The sequence below is a fragment of the Callospermophilus lateralis genome, unplaced genomic scaffold (assembly GCF_048772815.1).
Source record: "Callospermophilus lateralis isolate mCalLat2 unplaced genomic scaffold, mCalLat2.hap1 Scaffold_96, whole genome shotgun sequence".
In the NCBI taxonomy this organism is placed as follows: domain Eukaryota; kingdom Metazoa; phylum Chordata; class Mammalia; order Rodentia; family Sciuridae; genus Callospermophilus; species Callospermophilus lateralis.
Window position 1 is genome coordinate 5,027,379 of NW_027517776.1, and position 18,851 is coordinate 5,046,229.

General features: G+C 32.6%; 1 protein-coding gene across 1 annotated transcript in view; it reads right to left on the reverse strand.

Moving 5' to 3' along the window:
* Positions 1–18,851, reverse strand: part of LOC143641334 (abnormal spindle-like microcephaly-associated protein) — a 48,243-nt gene that overhangs the window by 20,972 nt on the left and 8,420 nt on the right. The window contains 15 exon segments of the mRNA XM_077108587.1: positions 110–211; positions 213–239; positions 339–481; positions 810–1,017; positions 2,235–2,371; positions 2,374–2,452; positions 3,269–3,354; positions 3,447–3,592; positions 5,384–5,559; positions 6,250–6,380; positions 6,936–7,077; positions 8,439–8,506; positions 9,476–9,721; positions 16,579–16,725; positions 17,158–17,262. Coding sequence (XP_076964702.1) covers positions 110–211; positions 213–239; positions 339–481; positions 810–1,017; positions 2,235–2,371; positions 2,374–2,452; positions 3,269–3,354; positions 3,447–3,592; positions 5,384–5,559; positions 6,250–6,380; positions 6,936–7,077; positions 8,439–8,506; positions 9,476–9,721; positions 16,579–16,725; positions 17,158–17,262 — 1,943 coding nt within the window.

Sequence of the window (18,851 nt, forward strand, 5' to 3'; positions counted from 1 at the left end):
TGATAGAACATTAGCCAAGTATGTCCTGGGTTTGATCAACAGCACCATTTAAAAAAAACACTAGCATATTTTAAAGTACAATTCATATGTCTTCATTTTCTAGGATTACCTTATAGAGCTTTAGTTCTGTTTTTATTTTATATTTTCTCCATGCTGTCTGTATAAGTCGAGCAGCTCTTATTTCTTTACGAAGATCTAAAAGCCTTGCACAAAAGAAATGACAAATATTTAATAAGCACCTAAAAAAACACAAAAGATGAATACAGAAGATCAACAGAGAATATATACTCACTGTTATATTCTGAGACTTATTAAGAGTTTAAGAAACACTTATTTACCTTTTCATTTGGAATTGTATTAGACATATCTGAATGACAAATCATAGCAGGTATTCCTCCAAGGTCTCTAACTGCAGACCTGACCAAATAAAAATTTTTCTTTTCATTTTCCAGAAATTCTTTGTGGAGTTCTGAAGTATTTTCTATCATGCGAGTAAAGAAAAAGAAAGGAAAGAAAGGAAAGAAAGGAAAGAAAGGAAAGAAAGGAAAGAAAGGAAAGAAAGAAAGAAAGAAAGAAAGAAAGAAAGAAAGAAAGAAAGAAAGAAAGAAAGGAAAGAAAGGAAGAAAGAAAGAAAGAAAGAAAGAAAGAAAGAAAGAAAGAAAGAAAGAAAGAAAAGAAAGAAAGAAAGAAAGAAAGAAAGAAAGAAAGAAAGAAAGAAAGAAAGAAAGAAAGAAAGAAATTAGAATGCTATAGCCCAAAATCAGACATGGCAAAGAACCAGAAAGGTTGATCAACAAAAAAGGACTAACCAGGATCAAATGATTTAAGAGATATGTCCAGAGTACTGTCATCAGATTCAGAGGAAGAATTTAATACCACTGAACCAGTTTGTGTGCATTCCACAGTTTGAGTAGTACACTGACATATAGCATCAAAAGGCACATACCAAGGATGGTAGTGATGGATAAGGTAACATAACACACGGCCATCTGAGAAAGACACTGTAAAATTCTCTACCTCATTGGAAATACCAGAAAAATAATTACTTGTTTTTAAATACTCATATAAGCTTTCATAGAACATTATATCCTTTTAGTAGTTAAAGAGTATCACACTAATTGTTAAGAGAATCTAGTATACCATATGCACAGCCAAATTCTCAAATATTAAATCTTCACCATTTCAAAAGTAGGATTTTATATTATTACTGTCTTGGATTAGATAGTATCAATCAAAACTTCACATTCTTCCCAGAACCTCAGGATGTGACCTTATTTGGAAACAAGGTCATTATAGATATAATTAAGTGAAATGGGGTCATACAAGTAGGGCGAGTTCTTAATCCATTATGACTGGTGTCCTTTTAAGAAGAAAGAAACACACAGACAGAAACACAAGGAGAACTCCATAAGATGGGAAGAGGCAGAGACTGAAATAATGCACAGATGAGTCAAAAACTACCAAGCACAGCTGGCAACCACCAGTACTTAAGAACATGACACAGTTCCCTAGAGACTTCAGTGAGAGCATATTCCCTTCTCAGGCATGGTATCAGACTTCAAGTCTCTAGAGCTGTTAATAGAATAAAGGTCTAGTTTGCAGTAATTTGTTATAGCTCTCTTAAGAAAATACAGTAATTATAGTCAATTCTCATTATCCGTGAACGCTGAATAGGGAATACTGACCACTTCTCAGGGGGGAAAGATACAGTTAAGTTGCTGTGAGTCTCTGGTCCGAACATTTTCATCAGTCTGTAGATGGCATTGTTCTATGTATGTTTCTGATTCAGTCAGAAACAAAGCATGGCCAACAGCACTATATACTCAATTCCTAAACAAAGTTTACTTAATGGAAATACTTTGGAACATCACAGTTTTCTCTTATGAATTCTGCATATGCTTCTACTACACTTGATAGCCATTTTAAACAAGAATATAATAACAAAATGGACATCATATACCAGTTCTGTATAAATGCTTAATTAAGGGCATTTTTCCCCCTTAGTGATATATAAAACTTACATCATGCATTTTCCAATTGGTGACAACTTAGATTAGTTAAAATCTAGCATATAACAATATAATCATTCATGTGAGGAAAAATCTGCTTAAATCTAAAAATTTCATTATTTAAGAAATGTAAGAAAATATTTTATGCATTAAGCTTAATTGACATCAACCAAAATTATTTAAAGATAGTGAATTAAAACAAAAACAACCACAAAAAAACTTTACCTTCTTATTATAGAAGGCACAAACTGCATTTACCCAGTCCATCAATAATTTCACATTTTCACTATACTGTTCAAAGAAACCACTATTTCTTTTGTCTTTTTTCTTATTAATAATAGCATCAGAGCAGCACGACACTGCAATGATTTCTTTATACTGTGTGTGTATTTTAGAAAGTGAATTTCTTCCTTTAATTGCTCTAAATTAAGGGAAATATCCACCTGAAACATATAAAAAAGGATAAATTCCTTAATTTTTCATATATTAGTTTATATTTTTAATGTTTTATTGGTGCTTTATATTGTACATATTAGTGGGATTCATTGTTACATATTCATACATACCCATAACATGATTTGTCAATGCCATTTCCTAGTACCCTTCTCCCCTTTTCCTCCTCTCCTGCCTTCTCCTTTCTTGCCTCACTTTCCTCTACTATACTGGTCTTCTATTTTCATGAGATTCCCCACCCTATCCCCCCTTTTTTCCCTTTGTTCTCTCTAGTTCCACATCATGTTATTTTTGACCTACAGAATTAGTGTATCTATTCTGTATTTTGATCAACTGCAGGTTAAAAAAATAAAACCTAATCAGAAATTTTAAAATCCAAAAATAAAATTCCAAAAGTACAGAAAAATCTACATTTTCTTTAAGGACCTCATACATGCTAGGCAAGGCAAGCACTCTTCTACTAAGCTACATCGCCACCCTACAATCTACACTGATAAAATATCTAGTGGTTAAGAAAATGAAATTTGAGGCCATACAAGCTTAGATTCTCAGCACAGTTCCACCTGTCAATGATATAAACTTGAGCTTCAGTTTCCTCACCTGTGAAGGAGACTTAACATGACCTAATGCATGTGTGAGAAATATTAAAATAGAATAGATACAAAAATTATCAGAGGCCTGAGACAGAATAAATTCTAATAAGTGGTAGTTATTATTGTGTTTATTTGATTCAAATTCCTTTTATAAACTAGTAATCAAAATTGAAAAATAAAAAAAAAACACAAAATGTGCCAAATGTATAATACCTGAAAAGCAAATACAATTTTCCAAAGCAATGCAAGAGTCTTTTCTCTGTGCCTATCCACAATATCCTTAGATAGGATTGAATTTCCTGCCAATAAAAATGCAGTCCATTAGCATGATTCATGTATATATATCTACCAATATTCAATGAGAATAAGTATTTCTCTGTTCAGTTTTTACCATGTTCATCACTTAATTGAATTCCTAATGATTTAAGAATTTGAAGAACAATGTCAACATTGTGCATTTTTTGAAGACGACTTATTGCAGGAATCCTGAGTTTCTTTGAAAGATTCCAGTTCTATGTGAGAAGTTCCATGGTTCACCTAGTAGTAAAGAAATTTTCAGATGAATTTGCTATGTAACAATATATATGAAAAGAAATATTCATTTAAAAATAGTTATTACCCACATAAATCCCAAGAGTTTAAAGAGAGTAAGGTCAAAAAGACTCCAAATAACTATCTCAAAACTGTATTGCTCCATAGTTAATGAGTAGCTGTTTTTCATTTTTAATTTTTAAATATAGAAATTCATGAATAAAATGATAAGAAAACTGAAACACACACAAAAATATACATACATATCAACAAAATAATAAACTTCTACAGAGAAAGAAAAAAAGGAAGGAGAGGAAGGATAAGAAGAAGGAGGCATGTATTAAGGTGTGCTATAATCTATTAATCAAGTTAAGTGGTTTTTTTTTGTTGTTTTTTTTTTATTTTAGTTATCATGGTAAATCCTATAGTCAGGTATTAGTGGCCTTTTTTTTTTTACAGAGAAAGAAACAAAGGTCCAGGAGGAAGCTAATTTAATTGATCTAATTCATCATCATATACTGCTATGACAGAAATAAGACAGCAATTAAAATCTTGTTTCATCAGTTTCCATAACAACAGTTGGTCGAATTCTCTTTCTCTCTCTGTGTGTATAACAGTAATTCATACTATAAACATATTTGAATGTCTACCTAAAAAAGACATGTACTCCAGAGCTTGAATTCAAATTCCTAATATCATCTAGGTTACCAATATTTTATCCACTACACAATAGGCAATATTTCCATAGAAAAAGCAAGCCTCATATGATGTTGTATATAACTAAAAGGTGACAAAATTATTTACAGAATCATAGTTTCTAAAGGCTAGAAAATGACTTAAGATCATCCTAGACCAATCAATGTAGGAAACATTTCTGCAACAATAGACCAACCCATTACCAGTTTAACTGGCTGGTTTGAAATTCACATACACATAAAAAAAATACATAATGGGGCTGGGGCTTTGGCTCAGTGGTAGAGCACTTGCCTAGCATGTGTGAAGCACTGGGTTTGATTCTCAGCACCACATAGAAGTAACTAAATTAAATAAAGATATTGTGCCCATCTATAACTAAATCTCTCTCTCTCTCTCTTTTTTTAACCCCCAAAGTGTTTCCTTGATAAGGGTATAACATATTGGAGAGTTCCCTAGAAATAAGACTATTGTCTCCAATCCAGAAATTCTAAAGAGACTTACCGAAGTACATGGTCAAAGTCAGGCCTTCCAAAGCTGAAATAAGCAATCCATTACTAAAATCATAGCCAACTGTGAGGGATTCCAGTTTATTATTTGGTAAATATTCTGTAATTTAAAGTCAGGCATAAAAGAGTCTATATCTCCATTTTACTCTATAAAACTTGGGCAAGTCATTCTATCACTTCATCTGATTTTAATCAAACATTAAAACATAGTAAATGCTACTAAAGCTAGTCTGAAATGATAATGGAACTCATGAAGCTACTGTTGACATAAAATGTATTTAAGTGTTTAATGTTTTAATTAGTTTCATGCACTTTCCCAGTCCTTTTCTGAGATATCAGTAGTTCCTAACCATGTACTGCAGAGCATGTACTCAAGTCACATGCCAACAGAAAAAAAAGTGTGATAGGAGAAAAGTTTCTAGGCATAAAACTGATATCATTTTTTTGAAAGAGAAATCTCAATTTTTTCAACCCTAAATTTATTCCATTACAAGAAAGAACAAAAAATATATATATTTATAAGTACAGAGTACGACGTTTTCCAAAAAAATTTGGTCTATTCCATTAGCAAAATGATTCTATTTCTTATACTTACACATGACGCACTCCACACTGCAAATCTACAGCAAGATTTGTAACAGAAAAATCAAATTCATCAAATGGTGTCTGAACATGGCTAACAGGCAATCCCAAAAAGCCAAGGTGACGGGAAAGATCACCTTCACCACTTAGGAAATCTCGTGAAAAAGCCAGAAGGATTTCTTTACTAGCCTACAAAGAAACAGGTTGCAGATATAATATTTCAATAGTATAACTTTTTATATAATAAAAGCAAATCCTTTTGGTCATTCTGTAAATATAGACATAAAATTAATTATACTATAAAAAGATTTTCAGTTTCATATCAAATGTTAATACTGCAAATATCATACATTTTCAATTTAATGTTCTCTTTAAAATTTGCTCATAAATAATAACATACTACAAAACCTAGCATTAATTTGATAATATACTACATCAAAATTAGGTAAGAAATTTCCCTCAAAATTAATTTCTTAGAAACATAGTTTAGTTCATTTTCATGTCAAAATTAAGAGTAATAATGATGTACTGGTGAAAGGTTAACCAACAAAAAATCAGGCAAGGTAGAATTACTGATGGGATTCACTAAATAAACATTCATTCATATTATATTCTAACATATTAGTCTCTAGAAATGTTCTTTCTGGGCTGGGGATGTGGCTCAGTGGTACAGTACTTGCCCCACATGTGTGAGGCAATGAGTTTGATGCTCAGCACCACATATAAATAAATGAATAAAATAAAGGTTCATCAACAGCTAAAAAAAAATTAAAAAAAAAAACAAAGTTAATGTTCTTTCTAAACAGAAAATATGCCATAAGATCAATTAAAGTCTTAAATGGGAAATTTGAAATATATAAGATAAAATGAAAATTATACCTTGAATTCAGCATCTTTACAGAAGAGACAAGGATCATGATCAATAAGTCTGGAAAGCTTAGCATGATCAAGGAAACATACCAACAACAATAACTTTTTCAATGTGAACTTGGACAAAGCTTCTTCATGATCTTAGAAAAAATATTTAAAAAAATAATAACAAATTCATCCATGAAAGGCAAGTTTCACTTAAAACATAAAAAAGTAGTAGCAAACAAATAAAAAATCACACTATGTGCCTTTCTTAGTGTTTTACATATATGAATTCAATAAACCTATACAACAACTCTACATAAGAGGTACCATTTAATATTTTCAATTCATGGATAAGGAAAATGGGCACATGAGGAGATTTAGCTGGATTCATTCAACTAACATTTACGGAGCACCTACTATTTGCAAGCTTTGTCCTAGGCACTATATATACAGTAGCAAAGCATGACAAATATAATCTGAATAGGATTTATAATCTATTCGAGGGAGAAGATGGATAGAGACAAAAAATAGTAGTAATAATTATACATAGTGAAGAGGAATAATGGGAATAAGGGAAAGTAAGGCAGTGGAAACAGACCTATTTAGACTGGTTTCTTTAAGAAAATAAAACATAAATAAAAACAGGAAGAATAACCAGAAGCCATTTGTGCATAGTGTGGAGAAAATGCAAAGGAAGCAGCAATGTTTACCATCTCTGTATAAATGAGGAACAGTAGGGTGTCTATATTCAGCTGCTATATCAGGATTCCAAAGCAAGCGATTCAGAATAAACATAGCCAACCCTGTGACATCACTATTGTCTTCCAAAGATATGAGTTCACCATAAATTGTCTAAAAACAAAAAATTAAAACCTAAAGTCAGAATCATACTACCTCAAAAAAGGAATGAAACACTATTGGAGAAGAGTAGACAACAATCTTCTAAAGAACTGGTAATAGTCTATATCCTAAACAGTAAGGAAATGACATAGTCATTCAATAAATAATCCTTTAAAACTATACATATATAGTTTATGCATTTTTAAATGTTTACTTCACAAAAAAAGACAAAACTTAGAACTTAGATAAATTTTTAAGCATCTGACAAGGAGCTTTTACATTTATGTTTAAAATTTTTCCTTTAAGTTAAAGGAATATTACAGGTATATACCATTGCTGAGGGCAGTGGTATATACCTGTAATCTCATTTACTTGGAGGCTAAGGCAGGAGGAACACAAATTTGAGGCCAGCCTCAGCAACTTAGCAAGACCCAGTCTAAATAAAAAATAAAAAGTATTGGAGTAGAGTACTACTGGATTCAATCTCCAGTACCAAAAATTTTAAAAAGTATAGGAACATTGTTCAAATTTAATTATAACCATGCCACTACAGATATCATGAAAGTATAACAGAACCCTAATTATTCAAAATTTTATAATAGTTAACAAGTACTATGTAATAATTCAAATCTGGATGACGTTTTTTAAGTAGTAGTCCATCAAATAATTGGAAAGTTGTGATTTGGCTCAGACAGTTGTAGGTACAAGGCTTGACCAATTACTAGCATTTTATAAGTCACTTAATAACATAGCTTTCACTTTGTTAGAGAAGTAAAAATAATAATACACATCTCATTGAGATTTAAAGAGACTTAAATTAGAAAATATGTTTTAAACAGACTAGTCTTTTCATTTATAAATGTTCAAAAAATTAGTTTACTATACTATAGGTTCATTACAGCCAAGATCACATTATGTATATTTAAAAGACTACAGAAGTAGCTGGGCATGGTGGTGACACAACTGTAATCCCAAGTGGCTTGGAAGGTTGAGGCAGTTTGAGGCCAGCCTTAGCAATTAAGCAAGGCCCTAAACAAGTTAGCAAGACCTTGTCTCAAAATAAAAAATAAAAAAGGCTGTAGGTGTGGCTCAATGGTAAAGTGTTCAATCTCCAATACAAAAAAAAAAAAAAGAAAGAAAGAAGAAAAAGACTATAGAAATAAATTACTCTGTAACAATATGTCAATAATAAGTAATGACATGGTCTACTTATCTAATCAGTATTTCCTAGTTGACCTTATATTTTATATTGAAGATGAATCAAGTTAAACAAATAATTTTATAACTTCTATGAGTAAAACCACATTTTATTAAAGAATATTCTAAGTATATAATTGAAAAATAAACTGTTTAAAACTAAAACATATGCTCACCTCTACACCAATTCGAAGCCACAAAGGATTATAGGATAATAGCCAGTTCAACACTTTCTGACGTTCTCCTGAAATATAGATCAAAAGAAAGACAAGTTCAGATCACTAATTAAATAAAGAGGATAAAATTCCACGGAAAAGATATCAGTGGAAAAAAAAGAATAATCACTTATATGAAGCATATTGTCTATATGAAAAATACTTCTATTGTTAACTATACATTATTATATTTATGTATGTGAGATTTGGGGCAGAAAAGCTAAAGCAAGTAAATTTAGCTTTGAAACAAAAAATATCTCTATCTATCTATACACACACATACACATACACACACACACACACACAAAATGAAATCAGTGTCTGGAAGAGATAATTTTATTTTTATATTTATTGTAGCATTATTCACTGTAGCCAAGATGTGGAAACAATCTAAGTATCCACCAATGAAAGAAAGAATAAAGAAAATGGGTTGTGTCTATACACATAATGAAATACTATTCAGCCTCTAAGATGAAGGAAATACTGTCTTTTTTCACAACATGGATAAGCCTGTAGGACATTATGTTAAGTGCAATAAGCCAGGAAAGGAAAAACAATCACTGTATTATCTTGCTTGCACATGTAATCTAAAAACATTGAATTCACAGAAGCAGAGAGAATGGTGGTTGCCAAGGGCTGAGGAGATGCTTATCAAAGGGTACAAAGTTTCATTTATGCAAGATAAATAAGTTCTAGAGATCTACTGTATAGTATTGTGATTATAGTTGTCAAAGCTGAATTACAAACTTGAAATCTGTTAAGAATACATCTTAAATGTCCTCAACCAACCCATCCTCCCCACAAACGTAACTATGTAAGGTGCTAGATATGTTAATCAGCTACATTGTAGTTTTCATCTTACAATATATATGCATATTAACATCACACTGTATATCTTAAATATATACAATTTTTATCTGTCAATTATACTTCCTTCAATAAAACTGGGGGCAGGGGCTAAATGCAAAATTTAAAAAATTAACCAGTAACCTTCTTACCAATATCTTTCCAGAGGTGTTTATCTTTTCGAACAATTAACTGCCTATTTTCAATTTCAGTTTCAAGCTTTTTAATAGCTTTAACCATTTTTTCAGATGTAAATAAACAGCATGCTGTGCGGCATAATCTATTCAACCTGCACCATGCAGTATAAGCTCTGAGAGACATTTCATCTTTTGTAGGCGCTCTAGGAACACTTATTTTATGTTGATTCTCTGCTCCCAAAAGAAGAGTAGCAGCATTTACTGGGTAATAAAAAAAAGGATAAATGTTTCTGGTTAAAAAATATCATAAATTCTTAAATTCAGCAATAAAATCCAACTTAAGATGATAAAAATGGAATCCATTTCCCACTCCTTCCAAGTTTTCTTCTGATTCTCTAATCTTAAAATGTAGTTGTCATCATTCACTAAGTACCTTGGGCCAATATATCTCCACAACCTGTTAGCACTACCTGCTACCACCAACATTTTAAACATTAGCTTCTCTAATCCAGAATATTAAATGACCTTTGAACTGGCTTATTTTCCATCAATTTTATAAATTAATAAAAAAAAGTTAAGCTCCTAAAGAATGTGATTTTTGCTCAGATCCAAGATGGTAGACCAGAGGGAGGCAGCATTCTGTGTCGCTCCATGACCGGGGTCTCAGCCTGTGGGAATACTGCTTTGCTGAGAGTGATAGAGGACCCCCCCATAGCTGATCATGAGCAGGAATCACAGCCTCTTTGCCTGCAAGGTCCCAGGCCTCAGTTTTAGAAAAGGACTTCCGACTCCTGACTACTTGCTCACGTAGGTCACAAGGTGCCTTAGTGGGACCACTGGCATCAGCACCAGCGCAGAATTCCCAGATGCCGCTCCCACGAAGTACAGCTGCTACCCATGAGCAGGAACTCCAGCCGCCACTCCCACGTGGACCCCCATCTACCAATGTGAGGCTCCCTCTGTCGCTTCCATCTTGGGACTCTGCAAGTACTGCCTTAGTCCCCTATTTGCAGTAGCCGGCCTGCACCTGGGGACATCAGAAGCTCTGAAAAAAGCTGAGAGCTGCAACATTGCATGCTACAGAGCTCATCTAAACCAATCACAACACATCTCCTGGCTACCCCACCCCACCCCTCCCAACACCCCATCGCAGAAAGCAGCTGCCTCCATCTTGGGTCATCTTCATCACCATCTTTAGTTGGGGCAACTACCAGTTTGGAACACCAAATAACCACGTACCCATAGTTTTCTAATTCCTCCCAATCGCCAGCAGCTGCTAACTTGGAACAGTGCAATAAAAAACAGCCCTCTATGACAGCCACCAGAGTGCAACATACAAGAACCTCTGGAGAAAGGCTCCTGATTAGGAAATAGAAAGTTGGGGGGGGGGAGGGAGATACACTTTAGAGACTAATTTAGAGGGCAGGAACTGTGAGGTCTACAGGTGAGATAAGGAGATAAGACCCAGCACCCACATGACAGGAGCAGATAGATGCCAAAGGAGATCCTTGAGGTGCAGTCTCCCAACTGGAGTGCCAAACCCCACTTCCAGGTACCCTGCACACAAGACCAACCCTCACACCCTGGTAACCCCCACCATCATGAGAGCAGAGATATCAACTAAGAACAGACAACCCCACCTACTGGATGAGAAGGGAAGCAGGAAAGATTCTCATCTCCAACCAAAACAATCCTTATTTCTTCCTTTGAGATTTTTTTTTTCTTTCTTCTCCCTCTTTATTCTCCTGCCCTCACATCCCCAACATATGTGAAAGCAAGTACTTTGCATGAATTAGGATATTGAGGACTGGTATGACTGAATAGTATATTACTGTTGTGTTGTATATTCTTTTCTTTCTTTCTCTCCAATTTTTATTATTTTAACATTTTTAAATTTTTCTTAATATACATGTGTTTGTTTTATGTATTCTATGTCTTTCCTCTTACTTGTCTACCCCAAATTACTTCCTCTCTATTCTCCTGCCACTAACATTCTTCTTTAGATTTCTCTTTCACACATCCTAAGATTAACTCTATATCCTCATCTCATACCTCCTCAACATATCTTCCTACACCCCAGGTTCTTTGCCCACCATCAGAAACTATAAACCCTTTTACAAACCTACTGATTATATTGTAGATAATACTTGAATTTACCATTTCTGTACACTGTGACCAACCTGTAAATATCTTAATAACAAATATTTGTTTTTAGGTGGTATTTTGTTTATATTTATTAACATTGTCCTTTCCCTCAGGAGAGGTATTGGAACCCTACAGGGGCACTATAAGCCTATGGGATAAAAATGGTAACGCCTTGGATTCACATAGCTAAAAAGGAAGACACAAAAGCAACATGAAAAGACAAGGGAAGAAGGTGCCACAAACAAATGAAGATACCACATTATTAGAATTCATGGCCAGCACAGCAGATGAAATGACAGAGAAGGAGTTCAGGATGTATATAGTTAAAATGTTTTGTGAATTAAAGGATGATATAAGAGAGCAAATACAGGCAGCAAAAAAAAAATCATCTTGACAAAGAGTTACATAAGCAAATACAGGAAGCAAAAGATTACTTCAATAGGGAGATAGAAGTACTAAAGAAAAACCAAACAAAAATCCTTGAAATGAGAGGCTAAGGATGTGGCTCAAGCGGCAGCATGCTCACCTGGCATATGCGGGGTGCTGGGTTTGATCCTCAGAACCACATAAAAATAAAATAAAGATGTTGTGTCCACCGAAAACTAAAAAATAAATATTAAAAATTCATTCTCTCTCTCTCAAAAAAAAATCCTTGAAATGAAAGAAACAAATTAAAAGTTCAATTGAAAGCATCACCAACAGATTAGACCACTTGGAAGACAGGACCTCGACAATGAAGAAAAAATATATAATCTTGAAAAGAATGTAGATCAAAAAGTTGAAAATGGTAATAAACCATGAGCAGAACATTCAAGAAATATGGGATAGCATAAAAAGACCAAATTTAAGACTTATTGGGATAGAGGAAGGCACAGTTCCAAAACAAAGGAATGAACGATCTATTCAATGAAATAATGCAGAAAAATTTTCAAACATAAAGAACAAATTGGAAAACCAAATTCAAGAGGTTTACAGGTCATCAAATGTACAAAATCACAACAGATTCACACCAAGGTATATTATAATAAAAATGCCTAACATACAGAATAAGGAGAGAAAATTAAAAGCCACGAGAGAAAGGAATCAGATTACATATAGGGAGAACCAATTAGGTTATGTGCAGATTTTTCAACCCAGACCCTGAAAGCTAGAAGATCCTATAACAACATATATCAAGCTTTGAAAAAAAAATGGATGCCAACTAAGCTTTAGATTTGATGATGAAATAAAAATCTTCCATGATAAACAAAAGTTAAAAGAATTACAGCTAGAAAACCTCTACTACAGAACATCCTTGGCAAACTATTTTATGAAGAGAAAATGAAAAACAACAATAAAAATAAGCAAAGGTAGATATTACACTAAAGGAAAAGCTAATCAAAGGAAAACCAAGTCAAGTTAAATAACAAAAATAAACAAAAGTAGCTGGGAATACAAATCATATCTCAATAATAACCCTAATGTTAATGGCCTAAATTCACTAATCAAAAGACATAGGCTAGCTGATTGGATTAAACAAAAAAAAAAAAAAAAAAGACCAAACAATACAATATTCTGTTTCCAAGAGTCTCATTTCATAGGAAAAGACATACACAGACTGAAGGTGAAAGGTTGGGAAAAATCATACCACTCACATGGACTGCAGAAGCAAGCAAGGGTTTCCATCCTCATATCAAATAAAGTAGACTTTAGCTAAAGTTAATCAAAAGGGACAAAGAAGAACATTTCACACTGCTCAAGGGAACCATATACCAACCAGACATAACAATTTTAAATATATATGCCCCAAATAATGGAGCATTTATGTTCATCAAACAAACTCTTCTCAAGTTCAAGAGTCAAACTGACCACAACATAATAATTTTGGTGACTTTAACACACCTCTTACACCACTGGATAGGTCTTCCAAACAAAAGCTGAACAAAGAAAATATAGGACTCAATAATATACTCAATAACTTAGACTTAATTGACATATATAGAATATCTCATCCTTCAATGAGAGAATATACTTTCTTCTCTAAACACACATGGATCCTTCTCTAAAACAGACCATATATTATGCCACAAAGTAACTCTTAACAAATACAAAAAAGTAGAGATACTACCCTGTATTCTATCAGATCATACTGGAATGAAATTAGAAATCAATGATAAAATAAGAAATACAAACTATTCCAATAATTGGAGACTAAATAATATGCTACTAAATGAACAATGGGTTGCAAAAGACATCAAGGAGGATATTAAAAAATTCTTAGAGGTAAATGAGAACACAGATACAACATATCAAAATCTCTGGAACACTATGAAAGCAGTTCTAAGAAAAGTTCATTGCATGGAGTTCATTCCTTAAAAGAAGAAAAAGTCAACAAATAAATGACTTAACATTACATCTCAAAGCCTTAGAAAAAGAACAACAAATCAACACCAAAAGCAGTAGAAGACATATTTAAGGAAACATTTAAAATCACAGCCAAAATCAATGAAATTGAAACAAAAGAAACAATTGAAAATATTAACAGAACAAAAACTTGGTTCTTTGAAAAAATAAATAAAATTAACAAACCCTCAGCCATGCTGACAAAGAGAAGGAGAGAGAAAATTCAAATTACTAATGAACGTGATGAAAAAGGAAATATCACAACAGACACTACAGGAATACAGAAGATAATTAGATATTATTTTAAAAACTTGTACTCCAATATAATAGAGAATATCAAAGGCAATGACAAATTTCTAGAGGCATATGAGTTGCCCAAGTTGAATATCAAGATGATATACTCAATTTAAACAGATTAATAGAAGATGCCATCAGAAGCCTACCAACCAAAAAAAGCCCAGGACCAGATGAATACACAATTGAGTTCTAAAGAACTAATACCAATACTCTATAAATTATTCTGAAGTATTTATAAGAAGTAGATAAAGAGGGAGCGCTTCCAAATTCATTCTGTGAGGCCAATGTCACCCTCATTCCAAAACCAGGCAAAGACACATCAAAGAAATAAAACTTCAGACCAATATCTCTAATGAACATAGATGCAAAAATTCTCAATAAGATTCTGGCAAATTGAATACAAAAACATATCAAAAAAGATAATGTACCAAGATCAAGTGGGTTTCATACCAGGGATGAAAGGCTGACACAATATATGGAAATCAATAAATGTAATTCATTACATCAATAGACTTAAAGAATCATATGATCATCTCAATAGATGCAAAATAAGCATTTGACAAAATACAGTACCTATACATTTTCAAAACAATAGAAAAATAGGGATAACAGGAATATATCTCAACATCATAAAAGCTATCTATGATAAGCCTAAGCCCCAGGCCAACATCATTTGAAATGGAGAAACAGTAAAGGCATTTCCTCTAAAAACTGGAACAAGACAGGGATGCCCTCTTTCACCACTTCTATTTAACATAGTTCTTGAAACACTGGTCAGAGGAATTAGATGAAAGAAATTAAAGGGATACAGATTGGAAAAGAAGAACTCAAATTAGCACTATTTGCCTATGATTCTTCTATACCTAGAAGATCCAAAAAAACTCCACCAGAAAACTAGTAAAATGAATTCAGCAAAGTACCAGGATACAAAATCAATTCCCATAAATCAAATGCATTTCTGTATATCGGTGACAAATCCTCTGAAAGAGAAATGAGAAAAACTATCCTGTTTACAATAGCTTCAAAAAAAGAATAAAATACTTGAGAATCAAAATTTAACAAAGGAGGTGTAAGACCTCTACAACGAAAACTATAGAACGCTAAAGAAAGAAATTAAAGAAGACCTTAGAAGATGGAAAGATCTACCTTGTTCTTGGATAGGCAGAATTAATATTGTGAAAATGATCATACTACCAAAAGCACTATACAGATTTAATGCAATTCTAATCATAATCCCAATGATACTCCTCATAGAAATAGAAAAAGAAGTCATGAAATTCAACTGGAAAAATAATAGCAAAAGCAATCCTTAGAAAGAAGAGTGAAGCAGGTGGCATCACTATACCAGAACTTAAACCTAAACTATACTACAGAGCAATAGTAACAAAAGCAGCATGGTATTGGCACCAAAGCAATGGTACAGAATAGAGAACACAGAATCATATGATTACACTTATATTAGACAAAGGCGCCAAAAATATACATTGGAGAAAAGATAGCTTCTTCAACAAATGTTGCTGGGAAAACTGGAAATCTATATGCATCAAATTAAATTAAACCCCTATCTCTCACTATGCACAAAACTTAACTCAAAATGGATCAAGGACCTAGGAATTAAACCAGAGACTCTGCATCTAATAGAAGAAATCCTACACGTTTCTCTGGTGAATGTGAAATATGGTCTGTTTGAACACTGCAACAATGGGGAAATCACCATTTTGCAAGATTACACAATGGTTTGATAACTAAAATCATTTTAGTTATCTGAAATGGATTCCTATAATTTCTATGAAGAATAGACAAAAGTTAATTTCTTTCTCTTTCAGAAGAAAATCCTTCAAATGTTTCGGAGTGTCATGCTTCTACCTTATCCCACACCCAAGTCTTCTCTTTAAGAATAAACACTGCAGTGTTTTAAAATTTCATCTGAATTGTCTCTCACAGTCCCTGTACTATGCAGTGTTCTGACCTACTCCTTAAACTAAGGTATTAACAGTGAAGTCAATACATTCAAAATGTTCAGGCCACAAAGGACTGCTTACATTGGCTGATAAAATGATAGAATGGAAGGTAAAAAGAAAAAGCAAGTTTCAGTACTTTTAGTACAGAAAATGTATTCATATCAACCTATGTAAGAAAAATTACCTACACAATCTTAAAAACTTAAGTCAATAAATTAGTGAAATATAACGTAATAAGTAAAGTATATTTAATTAAAGAATGACAAACCCTGTCAAATTTTGGTCTGCTAAAACAAGAGTATTATTAAATTTAAACATTAACTTAATGTTTACCTTCAGAAATACTTGTTTTTACAGCGAAGTCATCCGGAGTTAATATAAAATTTAGCCACCAAGTGAATCCTTGTTCCTGTTTTTCCTTCCAGCGCTCATCATAAAACATGTTTTTTGCAGCAAATGGCATTGGGTGTCTAGGAATATCTAAGAATACAACTAGATTATTACATATAAAAATTTCTAGTAAATTACTGTACAATATATAGAAAAATAACTTTTTTTTAAACTAGTGAAACCATAATAAAAAAACTGAACAATATTTGCTTTTCACTACTTGCTACAAAGACTTGAAAACATTTTGGGTATGAAATGTGATCAAGCAAAATGATAGGGAATAAAACAAAATTCCCTGATTATTTAAAAATCCTAACCTACCATAAAGCAATTTCAGTAAAATCTAATAGAATACCTTAATTATAATTTGCATACACACTTTAAAAATTCTTCAAGGCCTTTATTCAATTTTTTTAAAAAACTCATTTCCATTTGAAATGAAATTGATGCTTCATTCCATGTCACTTTTTCAGATTAAATATAATAAACTATATTTTCAGTTTAAATATAATAAGCACTTACCTGCTTTTAATGGTTTTATGAAGGTCAAATTAGACTGTGCCACAGCAACAATGGGTTTTATCCTTTTGTTTGTTTTAGACATAGGTGTTTTGAATGCCATTGAATCTAAAATACATTAGAAAACAAAATTAATAGCATTAAAAAATAAAATTCCCAAAGTTGGTAGCTCATTTAAAATTAAAAGTATGGGTTCTTCATAATCATATTCATGATTCAGATACTAATATTACGAACTTAGAAGTCAATGAAACCAACATCTAGAATGTTTTTCAGATCAAAACAATACATTTAATTTTTGTCTACAGAAGTTACTGTCCAGATTTAACCATAATTGACTGTGTGCATATATTCCAGACTGTGTTAGGTACAGGGAAAATACAGAATAGAAAGATAATTGTCACAGCCTATAGGCAGTTAAGTCTAATACAGAAAAAGTTTAAAAGGGGCATAAAAGACCTTCTGGATGAAAATATACATGTGCTAACTCCTAAAATGAATATTAAGCACAAGGGATATGGCTTGCTGACAAAACTATAACAAGGATACAACAAAGAATAAACACATATAAGAAATTACATAAAAGAAGTTGGAAGAGGAAGGGAAGAGTTCAACAATATTAATAATAGTGGCAGCTAATAATTGAATATACTATGCCAAGAGCTATTAAGTATCAATCTTTCACTCATATAATTATCACAATAAATCTATGAAAACAGTACTATAGTTATCCAAAATTTACATAATTAGGATTCTAGGGCTTAGAGGTCACATAAGTTAGGAAGCAGCAGGGGTTTGAACCTGGATAGTCAAGTTCTAGAGCCTGCACTATTAACAAGTTTGAAGTACCCTCTATTTCAGTGACAGATTTTATTTCAAGAAATAACACCTTCATCTTTATTTTTGAAAATAGTATAAGCAAGAAAATGAATGGGGTTATGACTAAAGATAAAAAACTACAAGGTAGTTATTAGCCAAGTTAAATATGATAAAACAATTTTTAACAAAGGTAGGAAACAGAGCAGAGTTGTTTTAATAGTCGAAACAATAAGTCTTAATACCAACTCACTAGGAAAGTGGTGAAGAATGAGAACAGACTGATTCCCAAGTATATAGCTTACATGATTAATAAATAGCAAGTAATTATAAAGGAAAAGGCAATAAAATTCATAGTAGCAAATACCTATATGAGTAGCAGTTCACTCTCTCAAAAGCAGGTTTCATACCAGCATATTCTGCTACTAAATGTAAGCATCTTTCCTAATTAGAGCAAACTATAGCCCATGTGTAAAATCCAGCACAATCTTCTTTTGTATGTTCTATAAGCAAAGAATTGTTTTTACATTTGTAAATGAATGGGGGGAAATGAAGTGAATAATATTTGATGACATAAAAACTACATGAAATTCAAATTTCAGTGCCTATAAATAAAAAATTATTAGAACACAGGCACATTGTTAATGGCAGAGCTAAATAGTTGTGATAGAAATATGGCCTGCATAGCCAAAAATATTATCTGAACTATGAAAAAAAAGGGGCTGGGGTTGTAGTAGGCAAGTGAAAGAGCACTTGCCTAGCATGTGTGAAGCCCTGGGTTCGATCCTCAGCACCACATAAAAATAAATAAATAAGATAAAGGTATTTAAAAAGTCATTTTAAAAAAAATCCCTAAAAAAAGGCTGCTTACTCTTGTTTTA